General features: G+C 44.9%; 1 protein-coding gene across 1 annotated transcript; it reads right to left on the bottom strand.

The window, feature by feature from the left end:
- Nucleotides 1–4,968: 4,968 nt before the first annotated feature.
- On the bottom strand, nucleotides 4,969–16,952 carry LOC114601943 (protein phosphatase 1 regulatory subunit 3E-like). The gene is made up of 2 exons (XM_077931731.1): nucleotides 15,039–16,952; nucleotides 4,969–13,964 (listed from the first exon to the last, which is right to left on the bottom strand). Exon 1 carries the CDS (start codon nucleotides 16,422–16,424, stop codon nucleotides 15,342–15,344), a length of 1,083 nt encoding a protein of 360 aa, XP_077787857.1. The 5' UTR covers nucleotides 16,425–16,952; the 3' UTR covers nucleotides 4,969–13,964; nucleotides 15,039–15,341.
- Between the last annotated feature and the right edge of the window lie 2,882 nt (nucleotides 16,953–19,834).

Genomic DNA, 19,834 nt, shown 5'->3' with positions numbered 1-19,834 from the left:
GGGCAACCTGGGGTGAGGTGGGAAGGCTGATTACGATCAGCATCGGCTTTGTGCCATGCAATCCTGGGGGGGGGGGGGGGACGGACATATTTACCACCAAAGTTTGCTGCAGGAAGGAAGCCAGTGTAGTGTAGTGGTTAGAATGCAGGACTAAAACCTTGGAGACCAGGGCTCAAATCCCTACTCAGCTAGGAAGCTTGCTAGGTGACCTTGGTCCAGTCGCAGCCTCTTAGCCTTACCTGCCTCTCAAGGTTCTTGTGGGAATTAAACGAGGGAAAGAACCAGGTATTCCACCTTGAGCTCCTTGGAGAAAAATGTGGAATATATATGCAATAAATACACATGTGATGCAATACTGTTGAAAGCTACTTTAAAAATACAACAGGTATGTTAAATCGCTCATTTAATTCTTTCTCACACAAACTAAACTGCTGTTAGCCCTGCTAGGGCATGATATATGTCCTTGCATTTCTTTTCTTCACCAAGTTTAGTCGTTCTAGGGCACAGACTGGAGCATTAACCTCTCCTTGTCCCCAGCACTGCTGCTCCAACTGAGAGCATCCACAGAAGAAAGGAGTCAGGAGATCCAGAATGGACCTTGGTGTTATGTACTGAAGTTCTCACCCTGGGCCAGTAGGGGGATACTATAGATAGTTCAGGTCCACATATGCAAATAAGGGATCGAAAGTGACGTTCATTGATTGGATAGTTACAGAAAATGTTTACTGTTGCATTCTAGTGGAGCTCTATATAAGCAGGCTGACTGAGCTCTTCAGTTCAGTTCTGTTCTGGCCTGTGAATAAACAAGAGCTGTTTGAAGAATCACTGTGTCATCTGATATGTTCACCCACAACTTAACACTTCCATCTTTTGGAGGCTCCCAAGGTGTTCCTTTGTGCTTCCCTTTATTACAGGAAAGCAGAAGTTAAAAAGAGCAGCTCAGGATTGGCATATGTGAAGCCCTCAAAACCACTCAGATGTGACAAATTCTATGGATGATTGTTGTCCTTATGGTGAATTGCTTGCATTAAAAAAAAAACCTGTAAAAAACCCGCCTTTTCTTTCTATCCATTTCAGATCTGTTTTGGTGCACTGGGCACCATTTGTGAGGCTACACCAATGTTCAGTCAAAGTGGGAAATTGCCAGTTTAATTTCACAGTGCATACCAACTATGACCGGCCTACGTGACTTGTGCTTCATTAGACCATATTTTATTTAAGAGCTACACTGAGCTGCAAGCTAGACAATGCCTTTTAAAGTTCCTGCTCCAGGAGTCCTGGCTGCTGCTTAGAGCACAGGCTTTGAAAGAAGGGGTCTTCCTTGGTCAAAATATTTCATTCACAAATGACATTTGATTGAAGACCATTATTTAAGAGACCTGCCTTCAAGGGAATAGAGGTAATCTCCCCTCCTCTTGCTTTACTTAAAAATATGAGAGATGATTAACTACAAGAAGGAGGGCACTGAAGTTCTCTGAATAAGAACTGAGATTAGTAGCTCACTTCTTTCATACTCCCCCCCCCCAAAGGCTTTGAGAGGGAAGAAGAATTGTGTTAAAGCAATTAAGTAAAAGGACACCATAATTAAAGTCATTGGAGCTCAATCACAGAGCTTTTGCTATTACAAACCAGGATTAAAAAGGCATGGATACTTCTTTTAAAGATGACACGGGGGGCATGTGGGGAGGGAAGGTGTGTCACCCTTACCCCCCAAAATGTACACAGTGCTATTGTGCTTCAGACCATGGGAGGGGGAAAGGGTGGCAGGTGGAAGAAGGCTGGTATTGCACTCTCTGGGGGGAAAACATGAAAGATTTCCAAGTACAGTGGTACCTCAGGTTACAGATGCTTCAGGTTACAGACACTTCAGGTTACAGACTCCGCTAACCCAGAAATAGTACCTCGGGTTAAGAACTTTGCTTCAGGATGAGAACAGAAATCGTGTGGCAGCAGCGGGAGGCTCCATTAGCTAAAGTGGTACCTCAGGTTAAGAACAGTTTCAGGTTTAAGAACTGACCTCCAGAACGAATTAAGTTCTTAACCCAAGGTACCACTGTATTTGACTTCAACATTCAAGGCTGGCAATCGATTTGGAGGGGGGGGCAGCACTTTGGCACTTTCCCAACAACAGCTGTGCTTACGTTTCTATTCCTTTTACTGCTTTAATACATTTGATTTCCCTCCCCCTTGCATTGTTTTTGCTGATTTAGCTGTTTTTATTGTTAGCTGCCCTGAGAGAGAAAAACACTGAAAAGCAAGATGTAAGTTAGCATAAGAAGAGCCCTGCTGGATCCAGCCAAAGGCCTCTCTAGCCCAGCATCCTGTTCTCACAGTGGCCAAGCAGATGTCAGTGGGAAGCCCCTGAGTAGGACCCTCCTCTCACCTGTGATTCAGCAAGGGGCATTCAGAGGCATGCTGCCTCCGAGAGGAAAGGCAGAACACAAGCATCATGGCTAGCTGCCACTAATTGCTTTTCCCTCAGTGAATTTGTTTAATCCTCTTTTGAAGCTGTCCAAGATGATGACGCCTTGTTTTTTATATAAATGGACAGTCTCTGTGATAGGGTAACCTGAGAGGTAGTGAGTGACTAACCCAGAATCAGCCAATGAGCTTCACAGCTGTATGCAGGTCTCTTCTCAGCGTGGTAGGATCCAGATATTTGGGCTACAATTTCCATCTTCCGCCCCAGAGGACTGCTCTGGTTTTAGTCTCACGGTACATATATCAAAAAGGACAATCCCTTCCTGAGAGGAAAAAGGCCCAGGAGGTGGGGGTGGAAGAAGGAGGTCTCTCCCCCCCATCCCCCCGCCGGCATCCTCCAAGCTAATAATATTGCCATAATTTTATGAGGCATTAAAAAAACAGGCGAGGATAACAGATGCTTTTAAGACACTGTTATGGGTTTGTGCGATTTGATTACTGCTTTGCCTGAAGTGCTGCCTGACAGGAGTCAATGATTTGACAGAAATGCCCTTAATGTTCCTTTAGTGGCAGCCAATGCTCTCATGAATAAGCAAAGCGTGGGATCCGAGACCAGCATTTTGCAAGGCTGCAAGAGAAAAGCAGGCAGGGCTTGTTTTGGTTTTGTACATTGAATTTTGGGGACAGGCAGACCTGAAAGAGGTTTTGTTTGGCTGAAGCTAAAGCTCTGTGAGGTGAAATGGATCTCCCACTCTCTGGGGATCTGCTGCTCCACTGTGGGCATCCCTTGCTCCCAATATAATCTACTTGTCTATTTAGTAAACAAAGTTATGAGAGATGGTGTTGAAGCTCTACAGCAGCCTTCGCCAACCCAGTGCCCTCCCATCAGACAGAATGTGCTGGCTAGGGCTGATGGGAGTGGTAGTCCAAAGGATCTTGAGGGCACCAGGTTGGCGAAGGCTGCTGTAAGACTACAATGGGGAAACTCCAGGCCTGCAGGTGTTGTTGGACCGCAGGTCTCAACAGCCAATCAGCATTTATTTAAGATTGTAAGAGCAGGAGGGTAACCTGAACATGCATTTGCAGAACAAGCGCATTAGAAAAACAAAGTCGCACCTTAAATGCCATTTATTATTATGGCATATGCCAATGTGGGTTCGAGTCTTCTTCCTCAGACTCAAGTAGACTCCAGCCCATGAAAGCTTATGCCATAATAACATTTCAACTTTTTTTTGTCTGCTGCAAAAAAACTTAACGTGAGTATCCCTCTGGGATGAAAAAAAAGAAGCCTTTAAACAGTATTGTATCATGTCAGCATAACCTATGTTAAGTCAACAAATACGGAAACATATACAATGCTCTGTTTTAAAAGCAATGGAGTGAGGAAGGGTCTTGATAGGAGCATAAAATACGTCTGGCATACACTGCAAAAGCCAGCTCTGAACACAGAATTTGCATAAGGGGTATCAGGATGAAAGCAGGTGGCAATGTGGTTATATAGCACTGAACTAGTGAAGCAGGGCTCTCTCTCTCTCTCTCTCTCTCTCTCTCTCGTGTGTGTGTGTGTGTGTGTGTGAGAGAGAGAGAGAGAGAGAGAGAGAGAGAGAAATCCTAACAGCAAAGCACCTTAGGAGGCCTCCATTTTATTACTGCAGAGAATGAGTCAGGAATTTTATAGGCTGCTGCAGTTGCTTGTTAAATCTCTGCATCTGCCATTGTTGCCTTAACCACGGCTCACAATGGCAAAAATTGTACTTGGGGAAAAGAGGAGCAATGGAAAGTGCTCTCAGCTCACCTTTGGAGAAAGGGAAGCCTAAACAACAGTGATGGTGCTCCTCGCCCCCCCCCCCCACTGCACCCCAAACATAGCCTACACCTATGGGAACTCTTACCATTACAGCTCAATTCATACATCACATCAAATCATGCCTAAGGAATCTTAACCATGTTAAGAGTGATGCAATGAACTGACAAAGTGCATTTGCACACGGATGTATTTGCAAATTAGGGAGGGTTTGTAAAATGGTGGGTGTTCATTGTGGGTTGGGGGGAAATATGCATGTCACAGCTGTTGGTTCTGCTTCCAGAGCCCACCATACCTACAGACCACAAATGGAATATTTAAAGGAGAAGAAAAAACTCTCCCTCATAGTTGCCCTGGGAGAGCAATTTTCCGGATGCTGTTGTGGTTGAGAAAGGTTAGCCCTCCTCTGTCCCTGTGCTGAGGTCTGGAGGATATAATTAAGACCAAATGAAGATATAGCTGCACACGATGCATTAAGCGTAGCATATAGTTTCACCCTTAGACGGACATCAGACTAGAACCAGTTGTCAGACACAGCACACTACTGGTCTTCAGTGAGTGGGATATACATTCAGCCTCTGGGGCTGAGGTTCCCCATGCCTGCTTTAGAAATTCTGACCAAGAGAACCTCTGCCTTCCATCTAGAAAGTTTTTGAATGGATACGTTAGCGAGAAAGGCTAAATATAGATGTTACCCATGAACGTAGAACGCATACAGAACAGATATTTTCTCAGGATCACACTCCCATTTTGCACCATTCAAGTTTAATGACAATTAGTAATGACACATTTATAAATTCTACTTTTCACCATAATAGTACAACCAGTGACTGGCTAATGCTTTAGGTAGACAAGATATGTAATGTTGTCATAAGGCAAGATATATTACATTTGTATTCACTGGCTTCAGAAAGAGTAGAAGGCATTAATATCAAATGACATGAAGTATTTTTTTTAAACCAAAATAATACCAGTAATATTAATCAGAAAAAAACTACAAACCAAACAACATCTCAAGTACAAACATTACAGAATTCAGATACCAGTTTGCATCCAGCAGTTAAGAAATAACTTTGAAGAAAGTCAAGATGTGTGGAAATAAATAACAAAAAAAGTTATACTATCACAACAGGAACATGTTGCTAAATAAGGACTCTTCTCCAAGAGCTAGTAATTTGGGCATAACCCACCCAGAGGCTTTTCTGTGCAAATCCTGCTGAAATGAATAGTAGCTTCAGGACTGAACGTGCTCCTGTACACACTTACCTGGGAGTAAGCCCTAGAGGACCCACTCTTGAGTAGACCTGCACAGGATTTCAGTGCTATGATGACTAGTGAGATAACTACTTTAAACTAGGCTAGTTTGGTTTCAAAAAGCAGAATGTTGTCCTCAACCCCAGAACCAAATTACTGTGTTTATGGAAATGAAACAAAGCTTTGCGGTCCAATCCTATGGATGTATGTTCAGAATGACATCCCACTTACTTCACCAGAACTTATAGCTGCTGTGGGCATGGGACTGGATCAGAAAAATTCACAGGGCAACCCCAATACCTGTGTACCCATAAGGAAGCCCCTTTGAGTCCAATGAGGCTTACCTGCAGCCAGGTAACTGAGTACAGGATCACAACCTTAGCTTTGTCTGTCAAATACACTTTTGTAACCTTGGGATAGGCTTGCAAGACTTAGCCTGTGAGGCCGGAGTAAAAAACAACAAAAACTATTTGTCCAATATAAAAGTGTTCAATATTAAAATTAGTAATTTTAGTCATTGCTACAACAGTGGATGATTGCCAGATTATTTTTGTCTAGCATTAGCACTATCCACAGTACACACACAAACACACACACACAGGATATATAATAGGACTATAAATCCATATTATCAAAAAGGCAACAATGCATTTTGCATTGTAGAAAGGATCTCATTTAACTTTCCTGGAGAAAAAAAATCAGTTTTCTACAGCACCCTACTGGTGTCTGCTTGAGTGTTAAGACTAATTGCGCTGCTATTAAGCTTTCTGAACCCTTTGCTGTAGGGAATCACAACACAGAAACACTTAACCCCTTGTCAACTTCAAGAAAATAAATTTAAAATGTAAGTTCAACAACACAGCTTGCTGTACAATTGTATGCAAGTTTACTTAGGAGTATGTCTCCCTGTGTTCAATAGAACCAAGTATACATGCACAGAGCTGTAGTCTTAAAAGTGCTTAATTGCAATAGGGTCATGTCCTTTTCAAGTCCTCTCTTCTCTTTTTCAAATAAAAAAACTGAAACACAGAAGGTGACTAGATTATTGCATAGAAAAAGCATTGGTAAATATATGCTTTTATTTTTAGAGATGGTATGTTTTGTGGAACTATGTTTAACTAGAACAAAGGCCAAGCATTCTAAAGTTGCACAAATTACGTTTAAATGGAGAAAAGTTTACCTATGCTCTTTGGAACTGCTAGTGTACATACCATATTTCTAAATACATTTACTCTTTTTGCATGCTAACTTTTAGTCAATGACAAGACAATGCTAATGTTTTATGGTTTTGTGTAATGAACTCTTTACAGAAAGTTAAGCTAATTATTAAAGAAATATTCCTCCCCAAGGGCTACAAAGGACAAGATCACAGCTACCACACTTGCAATGGGCTATGTGACAAACGGACTTGTGATTCAGCCTTTCCCACGACACACAGGGTGCACACAAGATACACTTACGACAGAAGTTTATTCAAGTTTTGCATAAGAGTCGTGCATATCAATTAAAAATGTAAAAGCAAATTCCTTCAGAGAAGAACTTCCTCTTTGTGTGAATGCTAAAAAATGTGCAAGAGAAATAATACCCACCCGGGAGTGCCAATGCAGCGTAAGACTACAACACATTTGTAAAATAAACTCTGCACAGAATCAACCCCATAAAAAAAACCTAAGATTTGATTACATATGTGTGTGTGTGTAAAAATACATCTGCATAAGAGTTGTGCAAATATATATTACGCTATATTATTATTTTTTATGCTCAATATATGAATGTGGTTTATAGAGATGCACAAAAAGACATTTCTCACCGCTACATCTTTCACTACAATAAAAGCAAAAGTTTAAAAGCCTATTGGGCTTTTGAAAACACTGGCTCAAATGTCCAAAGGACATTGTTCTGACAGCAGGATGGGGGAAAACGCTAGTCCAGTTTCTGTGTTTACGATATAAACTCCATCCTGAAGCCATAAAACATATTCTTTAAGAATTAAGAAAAGAATTTAAGGACCACATCCAATGTTGTAGTGATTATCCTTAGAAGGCACCTAAACAATCTGAATTCACTGTGGGTTGACTTCTTTTTTGAGGATATAGATTTTGCAGATTTTTGCCTGCGAGCCTCATCAATCCATGCTTCAGCTGGCTGATAAAAGAACAATGTTATGCATGAACAAACATTTGTTCATGCGGTAGTTTATGAGCAAAAGCAACTGGGTAGCTCCCCTTTCGATAAACAGCATAGGGGTGCAAGAGCAGGAACTCTCAAATCACTTTTACATAGCTAAGAGAAGCTCATGTTAAAGAGCATAATTTATATAGGGAGGTAGAGAGGGGGCACTCTACATTTTAATCACTCTTTTAAAAGCAGTGCTCATGGGTTGACAACACATTTAGTTTAAAAAGGAGCAGCTAAAATCTTTACCTGAGTGCTGTATTTGTTGAGAGCGTTACTAAAGGTTTTCTATATGGATGAAAGGAACCAGGCGAAATATTGCACATTTCAATAAGACATGGCACATTTCATAAAGCTACATCAATACGCTGGCAGTAAGCTTATGAACACAAAAGCTAAACTACAAAGCATCTACAATGAGGAGACGCACACACTTCGGCTACCTGCTAAACCCATGGATTTCAAACATTCCACCTTCAATATGGCACATCTCGCGGCCGTCTATTACAGAGCCCCCACTTGGCTACAAAAGGATTCTGGAACATTCTCTAGGGCACCCACACATTCAGTCGTCACCAGCAGTGGTGCAGTTAGGTAATTTCAGACTCTGGACTTAATGGAAGTCCACTTTAGAAGCAAAGTGCATTACTTCACACTGTGTGAACCAATTGCACCTGTGGTTTGAGATCTCAAAATCCTGGCCTGACAGCTCTCTCCTATCCAGATATTCTGGCCCTCACTGCTGCCCCTCACGGGCTGAGCAACATACCCAGCATTCCTCAGAGGCTCTATGCTGTGTGAGTGAAGATTAGTCATGGTGAACAAGCTGTCTTTATCTGGGAAGCTTGCCCGCTATTGCTTCCTCTTCATGGAGGAACCCCTTATAAGCTTCCAAGGAAGCTAAAGGGTTTCACAGATTCAAATCACTGCTCAACATTCTTCTTTGGAGGAAGACATTCTAATGCTATGAGGAAAGGATGATTGGCGTGCGCTGGTTTGTGTTAAGATTAAGACAGATACAGCAGACAGTTTCTCTAAAAATATATTGCATTTAAAAACACTCATGTTTCCTCCCAGGGGAAAAATATATAGATCTATTATATATATATATATATATTAGACTCTACCTTGGCAATATATAGCTTTATAGCTTTGATTTATGAGAGTACTGTACACATTTGGTTCACATGAATAACTGGCTCGTACCTGGGTCCACAGAAGTTACAGTCAACAAAACCAGGTTTAAGTGCAGCTCCTTGAAAAGCTGTCAATATACAGAAAAGTGCTGCTTGCTGCTCTGTAGGTAACACCATTGAGTTCTAGCTCATTTATCTATCACAGTGCTAGGCAGCAACCTCTTGTAAGCATTTGACTACATACAGACTGCAGCGATATACATACACACAAACACACACAGAATTTGTTTTTAAAAGTGCTCCTCGTCAGTGTTACAGGGTTCTTAGCAGTGCTTAAAAGAAACTATTTTACTAATGCTCTGTATACAAATAATAGATCGTGTCACTGATACAATATATGGGATTGCTAAGTATTAATGTTGTCGGCCAGCTTTGGTCTCCTTGTCTGGAAAGTAAAGCACAGATCTGCAGCAGTTCCCTGCCTGCTGCCCTGCACTTGAACAAATACAGACTGTAGCTAGCTGTTACTTTAAGTCGTTTTCCAAATATTCTCTTGGAAAACTGCTGCTTGCAATTTACATGCTGGGAACCCGAACCTGAAAATGTTTGCATGTAGGCTTAAAAATATAAGCATGGGCTCAGAGCATGTTTGAGTATGAAATCAGCCCTACCAGCTCACTTACTAAAAAAAGATCGCTGGGAGATCAAGAGACCCAATCCAGATTAAGTAACTCGAGCAACCTAAGTGGTCCGAGGATTCTTTCTGGAAGAAAAAGGGGAGGGGAGGAAAAGCACTGCCACCCCCTCGGAATACAGTTAGCACACAAGCTTAAAGCATGTGCTGGACCAAAAGCCAAGTATCTCAAAAGAATATTTGTTTCTAGGCTTGCTCCACATATTATCATGCACACATAAATCCACTAACATTTGGAAAGCTACTGTAAGCATTGGAGAGATACTGTACACAAGCAGCAGCACACAGCTCTCAAATAGTGCAACCTTTCCGCCCCCTTCCTAGTGTTGCTCCTGAGCCTTCAGAGGTGGCCAGGTTCAGAGAAATTAAGCAGTCAAGCTGTTCCTATCATTTCATCAGGATAGGATATCACTGGGCATTTACTAGTGCCCATGTCCCATTGGAAGGCTCAGCCTCTGTATTCTCCTTGCTGTTGCTGCTTGTTGCTGGCACTGACTAGAGCAAAGGGAATGAACAGGAACTCCTGCATGCCCCTTCCAATATGGTATACACTGGGTCAAGAGGGAGCTGCAACTGAATGGGCAGTGCAACTGCGGTGAAGAAGTAGAGAAGGGGGCTCACTGAGAATATCTTGTTCAACTGCCCCCCACCCCTCAGAAACAGACTGCTGCCATGCCAGGAACTGTACCACTTGCTTAATTTCTTATTGGCGTTAAAGGCACAGGCACAAAACAAAAAAAGGCGGCAATGCTGCTGCAAGGATACCCTTTAGAAACACAGAATTTAAAACAGTGGCATGAAGCATGAAGCATGATTGTTATTTGCTGGGCATTAGCTGACTGGTGCAGTGCTGCGATTCTGCATTCAGTCTTCCTACCCAAAGCAACAGCTGTGAGAACGGCTGTTTTTCAAAAGAGCTCCAAAGATGTGGCCATGCTCAAACTACTAGAATATATTTTGCCTTTACAAGTTGCTTTATATGCCTCTCATAACTGCAAATTATTTGTACCATGTGTAGGTTTTTTTCTGCTTAAAAACTTACATTAAGCCAAAAGCCCTCCCTTCCTAAGAACGTTGGTCCTGATATGAACAGGCAGCAGTCAAAGGTGAGTTTCAAAAATAGCAGCATAAGGAATATTTACAAACTTATTTATTCTTATAGCCTAGGAGCATAGGAAGCTGCCTTAGGTTGAGTCATATCATTAGTTCATCCAGCCCACGACCATCCACAATGACCAGCAGTGGCTCTCCAGGGTTTCACACAAGGGTCCCAGCCCTTCCTGAAGATGCTGTGGACTAGAGGCCTTCTGCATGCCAAGCAGATGCTCTACCACAGAGCTAACACAGCAGCCTGTCATGTGGTTGACTTTTTCTGCAGTCCAGGGCAAGCAGAATCGCTTGGCATCTCTTGGGTCGCCATGCATGGCTGCTGCATCATCAGAAGTGGTGCCGACTTGGTCAAAGGCCAAGCAACTCTCCCTCCATGAGGAATAGCTAGTGAGTTGCACTGAATAAGGGCTGAAGAAGTTCCAAGGAGAAAAGAAAGGAGATGGCTTGCAAAAATAAATAAATCTGAATGACATTCCATTAAAAGATTCCATTAATTTTGCTCTCTTGTCTTAAGGCGCAAAGAAGTGACCCAAACATAAATAAATAAATAAACAAACACAAAAAGACCCAGGCCACAATCCGCTGGAGAGTTCAGCCCCGCTGAAATGTCTCCGGCATCTCTGAGGAGTGAAACAGGAAAATTCCTCAGTGGATTATTCTCCCTCTTGACAGCGTCAGTGGCCCAGGCTCTATTTGTGGATATATTTTGTGCCCATCCATTGTGGGAGGGATTTTGATAAGGGAATAAAGTCAACACAACCAATGTCCATTGCAGCTAAGTCAATGGACTTAAAGTGAGGTTTAAGTTCTCACTTAAATGTATTCACCATCTTGCAACACACCTGAATAACAATCAAGATAAGGCCTCTTTTCTTCAGAAAAGCACACATGATTCACCCCGAAGAACGAGCAATCTCACTTGAGTCAACAGGATTACAACTCATCACATCCCTGATAAGATATAGGGCAGGGGTGGGGAACATTTGACTCTCCAGATGTTGCTGAGCTCTCTCTCCTATCAACCGCAGCCAACATGGCCAATAATCAAGGCTGAAGGGTGTTGAAGTTCAACACCATCTGGAGGGCCAAAGGTTCCCCATAATAGGGTTTTCATAAAAGAAACATCTGCACCACCTCTGTACTGTACTGAGGGGGGGGGGGAATGAAAATTCAACACAGTATTTCTTCTATGTGTCCTTCCACACATAACTAAAAACAAATAGAAAGATTCTGAGTCTAATTTCTAGAGGGGAATAGACTAGAGTATCTGGCATCTGATGGGAAAGCCCTTGCCTAAAGAAAATTCTAATTCAATTCCTTTTCACTCTGTTTTCCAAATGTCAAGACTTTCCCCCCCATGTATCCACATAACTTGGACCTGTGGTTTGAGTGTTATACTCCCCTGTCCAGTTCACAAGTAACACATAAACATGGCTTTAGCACTATGTGGAAGAAACGTCATGAGCCCGAGCGAAATGATGGATTTGTGCACTCTCCCCTACGGATGAGCAAGTATGTTGACAGTGCTTTCTTTCAATCTCCTGCTATAATACATTCTATGTTATTCTCATTAACAGATGTACTTTACCCTAGTATGTGCATTTTTGTTCACATTACTTGTCTGGGGAACTGTTCTGCAAAATTCATTGAAGTGTGAATTTCAAAGGATGGCTGCATTTCGATTCACAGATTGTTGTGCAAAGTACAGATGAGGTATGTTCTCCTTGAAATGAGAAAGGAATTGGATTTTGTCCTCATCCTATTCTTCCACCATGTCTCTTCTTCTCCCACACAGGTGGAAGGACTTTTGCTGAGTTTTGTTTTGCCTCCACAGAAACTTAGTTCAGTGTTATGTACAAACCAGGGACCCTGCTTTACAACAAATAAACAAGCAAGTTTCATGACCAATATTCTTGGTTGGTACATAAAGCTAAGCCAATTTTTTTGTTTTTGTTTTTTAAAGCAAATCTAAACTTGATAGAACTGCTCCTTCCAACCGCAGGGGTGGAAGAGTGCAAAAGCATGATGCTTCACTCTGGCTCATAGAGACTCATATCCATGTAGCACTAAATCATGGTTTACTGTTATGTGTAGACACAGCCATTGTTTCCCATCCAACTTAAACATGGCTATACTGCATGCATTTCATGATAATACTGGTTCACAGCATACAGAAGCTTCAGCAGTGACAGAATAACTCAAAGACATCTTTACAGGAATACCAGTTGCTCACCAAGAGTGCACATTTTGATGAAGCCAAAGACTGATGTACACGCAAAGAGAACACCTAAGTTTCAGTGGACTTTTAATAGGCTGATCCGGAAAGCAAGGCTGGAAAAAATATTTCAAATTCGTAAGCAGTTACCCAAACTGTTAGGTGCCAGTCCTGAGAGAGCTCAGGAAAACATTCAGTTCCCAGAGTGCCAGCATCAGATTCCTGTGGACAAGTGTTCAAGCTAAGAGGAAGACATAACACCATCGGTTGGGTACAGGATTTATACATGAATCTCTAGTCATTTGGAATCAGCAGAACTGTTAGAGCACTCATGCTTTCATTTTCAAATTCTTGGCCTAAGTCTGCATACACACTGACTTGAGACTAAGCCTCAATGCCCTTGCATCAGAACACATATACATAGGCCCAGGTTGCAAGTACAGCCAAAAAGCAGGTTAGTCTGTATGCTTTTTTCACCATTTCCCTTAGGTGTCATATCAGAACAGTTGTTTGCTTTTTCAGTCACAATTGGGACAATCTCAGGTAGCCTAAGCACTTAGAAATTTGAAATAATTATTCAGCCATCTGCAGCGCCAGTGCCTCAAAATTTGATTCTAGCACCTAAAAACGGTAACACACTTAGGAATTGGAAATCATTTTCCAGTTCTGCTCCAAACACGTAGTCAAAAATAGTATCAAGCCACTGGTTTACACAACTTGTCACTCTGTTACAGTCTGGTGTAATATCCTAGGTTGTTATACTGCAAGCAGCTGTTTCATAACAGAAAAAAGGAAGAAGCTTACAGTGTAAGAAATCGTTGCCCTTGCAAGTTATTACAACACTACTTTCCTGTACTTTGCCTGCAAGTTGTTCCTCTGACGGAAGCTTGAAACAGCTCCTCCCCTCCCCCCAATATATTTCTCAAAATATAAAATATAAACCATCTGTATTTAACCTGGAAACACACAATTTTGAAAATATCATCTGATGGTGTATATAAATAAGGGAACATCTTACAATTCAAGACACAGCAAGTGAAGAACGGCAGAGGAGAAGGTACCCGCATGAGAACAGGAGACAAGGTCTCGTGGTCCAGACCAGCTTGAGGAAGAGAAGGCTGTGGGGCTTGAGCAAGTCAGGTGGTCTTCCCTGATCTGGAAAGAAACCTCACTGGATAACCTCTCAAGAGCAGACACATACAAAACCCTCAGTGGAACTGAGAGAGCAGCGCTGTGGTCTGCTGAATTCTAGCAATGAACAGACCACATCCCTACAGACTGGGGTTTCTGTGCAGATTCTTCTCACATCATGGTGAACTGAAACCACCCAGACCTAAACACATTTCACTAGGCGATACAAGTGGACGTGCAGATCATGTGTGTTCCCCAACCCCCCCCCCCAGCAGCTTGAGCCTGGCTCACCCCTCCTCCCCCATTCGAGATGCAGACAAATCAATTGTACTGATTCAGTAATCTGCATTGCCCTTTCCCACTGCTTCAGGCAGGCTACCTGACATCTTTTGAAAGACACTGCTTGCACATTGATTGGCTTAAACGTACATTCACTCCCTCTTTCCTCCTCTTTTTAAAAAGAGGAGCAGATTTGTTTCTTTTTCTTGCTGAAAACCTATTTCAGCGAAAAGGGGAAATGTGGGCTAGTGATGTCACTTAGCTTTCAGCCAATCAGCACTGAGAACAGCCAGCTCTTGCTGCAAGTTGCAGGCTGGTTCTCCGTGATCCAGATATGGGAGAAGATTCTACACCTAAGCAAAATGCAGTGAGTGAGTTTCTACAGTGAGTTCTCCGTTTATGGTCTAATGTATGTCACCTACTGTACTCCTCACTGAGGAAGCTAACCTATGTCTGGGCTGGACAGCCTCAAACTGCAGGAATGTCTCATATGATGGGAGTGTCTTTTTAAAATCCCTACACACAGAAAACTAGCATGTCTCTCTGACATGCCAATTTTCATGGTGGAGAGATTTCTTATTTTAAATACAGGAGCATTCCATCATGCCTGCCTTCATTGCAGTACTAGGTGTTACTATACCCAGAGATTGCTCTGCGTGAGTACTAAGCTGGAGTTGTCATGGTGCTTACCTCCCGTTAAATATCTAATTAGAACCGCAAGCCTCCTTGCCAAGAGAGATTTGATCAAGGCTGGTTGGAGGGCAACTCAAAGGTGGTTGGAGATGGATAAAGTGAGCCACAAACAAACAAAGCTATTACCTATTGCAATCCAATGGAGGTTAATTTGGAAAGGGGACTTTTGGACTCTTGTTTTCCACATCCACTGGCCATAAGGAAAGATGAGCGTAAGAGAGAAGAGCCACCCCACGGCTCTGCCTTTAACGACGGGTCATTTTCCTCCTCGGTCCTCACGTCCGACCATGCGCCCTATCCTAAAAGAAACTCTCCTGGGTGTCGCCATATCCGTTGAGGGAAAGGAGCCTGCTGCTCTCCGGCAAGGTGGAGAGGAGGCCCCTCGAGCCGTCGGAGAACCTCGGCGGGGCGGCCGGCGCGCCTCCTTCCTCAGATGAAGTGGATCCAGGCGCCGGCGCCCGGCTCGTGGCCCGAGGCGGCCGCCGGCCTCTGCCTGGCGCGCAGCCGGTAGTTGTGGCCGTCGTTGTTGTCCCAGTACTCGGCGTCGGCCACGCGGTAGCGCACGGCGAACTCCAGCAGCGTGGTGCCCGCGCCCACGGGCAGGTGGAAGGCGAAGCGGTCGCTGTGGCCGTTGGGCGGCGGCGGCAGGTAGGCGGCGGGCACCTCGTTGCAGCTGGCCCAGCGGTTGAGCGTGTAGCGCACCGACACTTGCTTCTCGTAGGCCACGTTGAGGACGCGCACGGCGCCGCGCAGCCCCGACGCCTCGGGGCGCACCCACTCCAGCCTCACCTTGTGCTGCCGGACGCGCTCGGCGAAGCCCGCGCTGGCGCCCGGCTGCGGCGGGAAGAGCGGCTCCAGCACGGGCGCCGGCGGCCCGAAGAGCACCGGCTCCAGCTCGCCCAGCGACGGCGGCTTGCGCGTCTTGAGCAGGTCGGCGGCGCGCGGCGGCAGCGGGAAAGGCGAGGCGGCCAGCGGCGCCGGCGGCACCCGGGGCACGTCGGCCTGGCAGAAGTGGCGCACGGCGATCAGCTCCAGGCCCAGCGAGTCGGCGAAGCGCACCGTCTTGCGGCGGGACGGGCTCTGCTGCAGCGCCGGCCGTAAGCCCCGCTCGCCCGGCGTGGGCAGAGACTTGGCCCGGCGCCGGAGGGTCGGGCTGGGAGGCACCGACGGCAGCGTGGGCTCCCGGCCGCGGGAAGAGGGCGAGGCGGGCGGAGGAGAGGTCGGCGGCGACGGGGAGCGAGGGGCGGGCAGCGGGGGCGGCTTCGGGGGGGCGACAGCCGCTGCCGCCGCCTCTGGGGTCACCGGCGGGGAGGGCGGCGGCGGCGAGGAGCAGGGCGGCGGAGACGACGACGACAGCGGCCCCTCGACGGGCTCGGGCTCCGGGCTGCAGCCCCCCTTGCACTGGTCGGCTAGGCTGCCGTAGAGGCAGGCGCTGCAGCTGAAGTTGCGCGGGAGGTAGAGGCGCGGCGGCGGCGTGGGCACCGACGCGTGCACGGAGCCGGCCTTGTCCATGGCGGCGGCAGTGGCGGGGCGCTCTCCTCGGAGGGGGCCGTCGGGCAGGAGCCTCCGTTCACGGCGGCTACAGCCGGCTCTCCGGCGGCGCCATGGCGCGCCTGGGCACCTTTCCCGCTACCTCGGGGCTGGGCTGCGGGGCTCACCTTGGCCGGCTTGCAGACGCGACGGGTCGCGATCCAGCTCGGAGCCCGGCGCGGCGCGGCGCCTCTCTTCTCCCTCGGTGCTGGGAAGACGTTCCTCTCGTTCGCGGCCGCGGGAACAACCGAGCGCGCACGTCGCTGCTGTGACCGTGAGTTGCCCGCTGAGCTCCGCGTCTGGCGGTGGCAGCCCTACTCCCGTAGACCCCGGCACGATGGAGGGGGAGACCACCGTGACGCGCCGCGGCTCCGGGGCTGCTGCTGACGTCGTGGAGTCATGCAGCCGCCGCCGCCGCAGCAAAATATACGCATCCCGGGCCTCGTGTCATCTTTCCAATTCATCACCGCTCCGCTCTCCGCCCCTTCATCTCCGCCTCGCCTGCTCGCTCCTCTGCCCCCGCCGCCTCCCTCCTTGTCATCTCGGCTCACGATCAACCCGCCCCCCCCGCAAACTGTGACGATTGTGCCACCCGCGCGCCTTCCTCTTCTTCTTCCCCCTCACCACCCCCCTGCCGTGTCCTTAAGTACTTGATCCCAAAGCAAAGGGAGGGGGCGGCGGGAGGGATTCCCCCGGAGAAGCCTCCCTCCCTCCCCGCTCCAGTCTGTTACCGGAATAGCAGAATCAAAGGCTCCCTGGGAAACCTAAGTCCGCGGCGGAGAGGAGATGCAGCTGGCTTGCGCGCCGGATCTGCCAGCGTAGATTTAAAAAGGAGGAAATCCAGTTTAATCCCATGTAATGCATTTTTCAATAAATCGGCCGCGCTCGGGAGTGCAGAGCTGCTCAGTCACGGTCAAGAACAAAAGGTACTCATTAGGCGCCGAATGAGCTTGATTGGTTCCATTTTCTTGAAAGAAAGTTAATTATGGTTTTAATAAGGAAGATCAGGGGAGGAAAATAATGCTAGTTCAATGTGAGCAGAATGAATTTTGTCACCTGTTCAATATTCCTCGGTTAAATATAATGCAGCCTCCATGTTTTGATTTGTGAATGAGATTTATGGATTTATTTATAGTGCATAAATAACGGAGAAACTAATCCTGTATTATAGTGCATGGGAGCAGCTACGCGACTTGTGCTTGACTAAGCATAGGAAAGACCAAGCATCACTGCCATTTTGATGTCTCTCCGAGTTAAGATTGTTGTCGTTTCCACCTGAACCCTTAATCTAACAAAAAAAATTTAAACAGGATTCAGGCAGAGGAATCTGGAGGTGGCTAGAGCAGCAATAATTATGGACGAAAGAGACGTGACAACAAAGGAATTCCATATTATCTTCTATACTAGTGCAAATAACAACAAACCAAAATATCACTAAGTAGGTTTCTTATCTGCCATTCCTGATCTAAATGCAGGTATCAGAGGCAGATTTAGGGGTGCACGATCAGTTTGGTCGCACTGGGCGTGGAGCCTTGGGAACGCCACAAATATGCTTTTGGATGGAGTACGGGGTGTCAAATTTTGGCATTGCACAAAAAACTACAAAGGGTTAACCGAGTCCTGTGTTCAGAGTCTTCAACTGCCTGAAGTTTATGCTGGTCATCTGCCAGGAGGGAAGAAGGAAAGATTGATGATTTTAGGCTGATCCATGTCTGCTATATTCATCAGTAGGGAAAGTTTAGAAATGAGAAGTAACTTTTTTTTTTTTGTTTAATACAATTTCATGTTCTAGATATTCCATATATTCTGTTAATAAAACAAACATTTGTTTAAAGTACAGCTTGTGTGGTTTGATCAAAGGGGAGTCTGTACAACCGATATTATCTCACATCACACCTTGGGCCTTTTAACCATGGTAGAGTTGAACTGCTCTTTATTCAGCAGGTGATGGTAGCTAACTCTCTGATAGGGTGGTTTTTAAGCTGCTTGTGGAGAAGCTATCTGGAAAATCTTTGCACTTTTTGTAAAAAGGGTCATCCTTTCAGTGCTCAGGAGAGCAATTGCTCAGGAGAGCAATTTGCACACCATGTACAAATAAAGCATAGGCTCTTAGGATTATTAGATGCCTGTGATAGCTCATGTGAAATTATGCAGCCTCAGATAAAGAATAGCCAACGGTTTTTGTCTGAAAACTCTTTTATGTCCACATACTTTGGCAGAAATAGCAGTGTTCCTTGGGGACTTCTCATTCTAAGCAAGGCATGCTTGCTGAAAGTGTGGAATCCATTATCTGGCAAAGGATTTTGCATCCTAAGGTGCCAAACATCAATACAATACCTAATTAAACTAATTAGGTTTTTGTAAACAATTGGTTATCCTTATTCAAACACTGAGAAACATGGCCAATTTTTAATGAATTTCAGATCATTTACAAAGCTGCTATCTTGTGTAAACCACTAAACTCTAATGTTAGTGTTTGTGTCAGAAGAGGAATTACAATATATGTAGAAAAGAAGCAGCTTTTAAAGCATGATAAAATATTTCAGAATTAGTTAATAAAGTCCCCCCTTACTTGCACTGTAATTTGGATAAATATAGAAGGAGAGAGGACTAAGTAAGTGTAATTATTTTTTTCCTTCTGTATTTTTGGGGGTGGGGCGGGAAGGGAAGGGATGTTGCCAAATTTCTGTGACAAAGATTCTCTCAGTTCTTGTATCTATTTGTTTCAGAAAGTAGTTTTTCCATTCATCTGTTCTCTATGCATTTGGACACCTTTTAAACCATCATTACCAAATTTGGCCTGATGATGTCTGTGATCAAGGAGCAGATTTTGTTCTATGTTTGGGTATGATTGGATGCCATTTTGATTCAAGATGATGGACTGAATGTTTCTAAACCATTGCTTTTAACTACTGACTTCAAAACTACACTGTTTTTTTTAGTTTCTCAGAATTCTTGAGCAATGTCAGATACACTGTTGCCAAACCTCTATAGCTGGAGAAATAATTTAGCAAAGGTAATCTCTGTGTATAACTATTTGACACAGACACACACACACACACATTTAGAACATTTGTATCTTTCTTTTAAAAAGTTTGAGATTACTTCCAATAAAATAACACAATATTAACAAAACACAATTTAAAATTACATAAATGGCAGCAGCCAAAAGTGGTGCATTCTTGCAGAATCAGAAATGCCCACTTTGTCAGAGACTTTTGGGAAAGAGCTGGGTTTCATGGCCTTTCTGAAAGACAATCACAAGAACTGTTTGACTTCAGACTTCAGGGTAGTGATTTTATAACTTCAATGGCAGTGTAGGCACAAGGAGCTAGGGCCCTCATGTAGAAAATGGAATTTTTTTGCGGGGTGGGTGGGTAGAAAGCACAGTG

Source organism: Podarcis muralis, chromosome 7 (assembly GCF_964188315.1).
Source record: "Podarcis muralis chromosome 7, rPodMur119.hap1.1, whole genome shotgun sequence".
In the NCBI taxonomy this organism is placed as follows: Eukaryota; Metazoa; Chordata; class Lepidosauria; order Squamata; family Lacertidae; genus Podarcis; species Podarcis muralis.
Note: the sequence above shows the minus strand (reverse complement) of the source record. Positions and strands in the feature narration are given on the sequence as shown.

Bases quoted from the DNA above. Each gene is read 5' to 3' on its own strand.
- LOC114601943 (XM_077931731.1), bottom strand. From the start codon at position 16,424: ATGGACAAGGCCGGCTCCGTGCACGCGTCGGTGCCCACGCCGCCGCCG.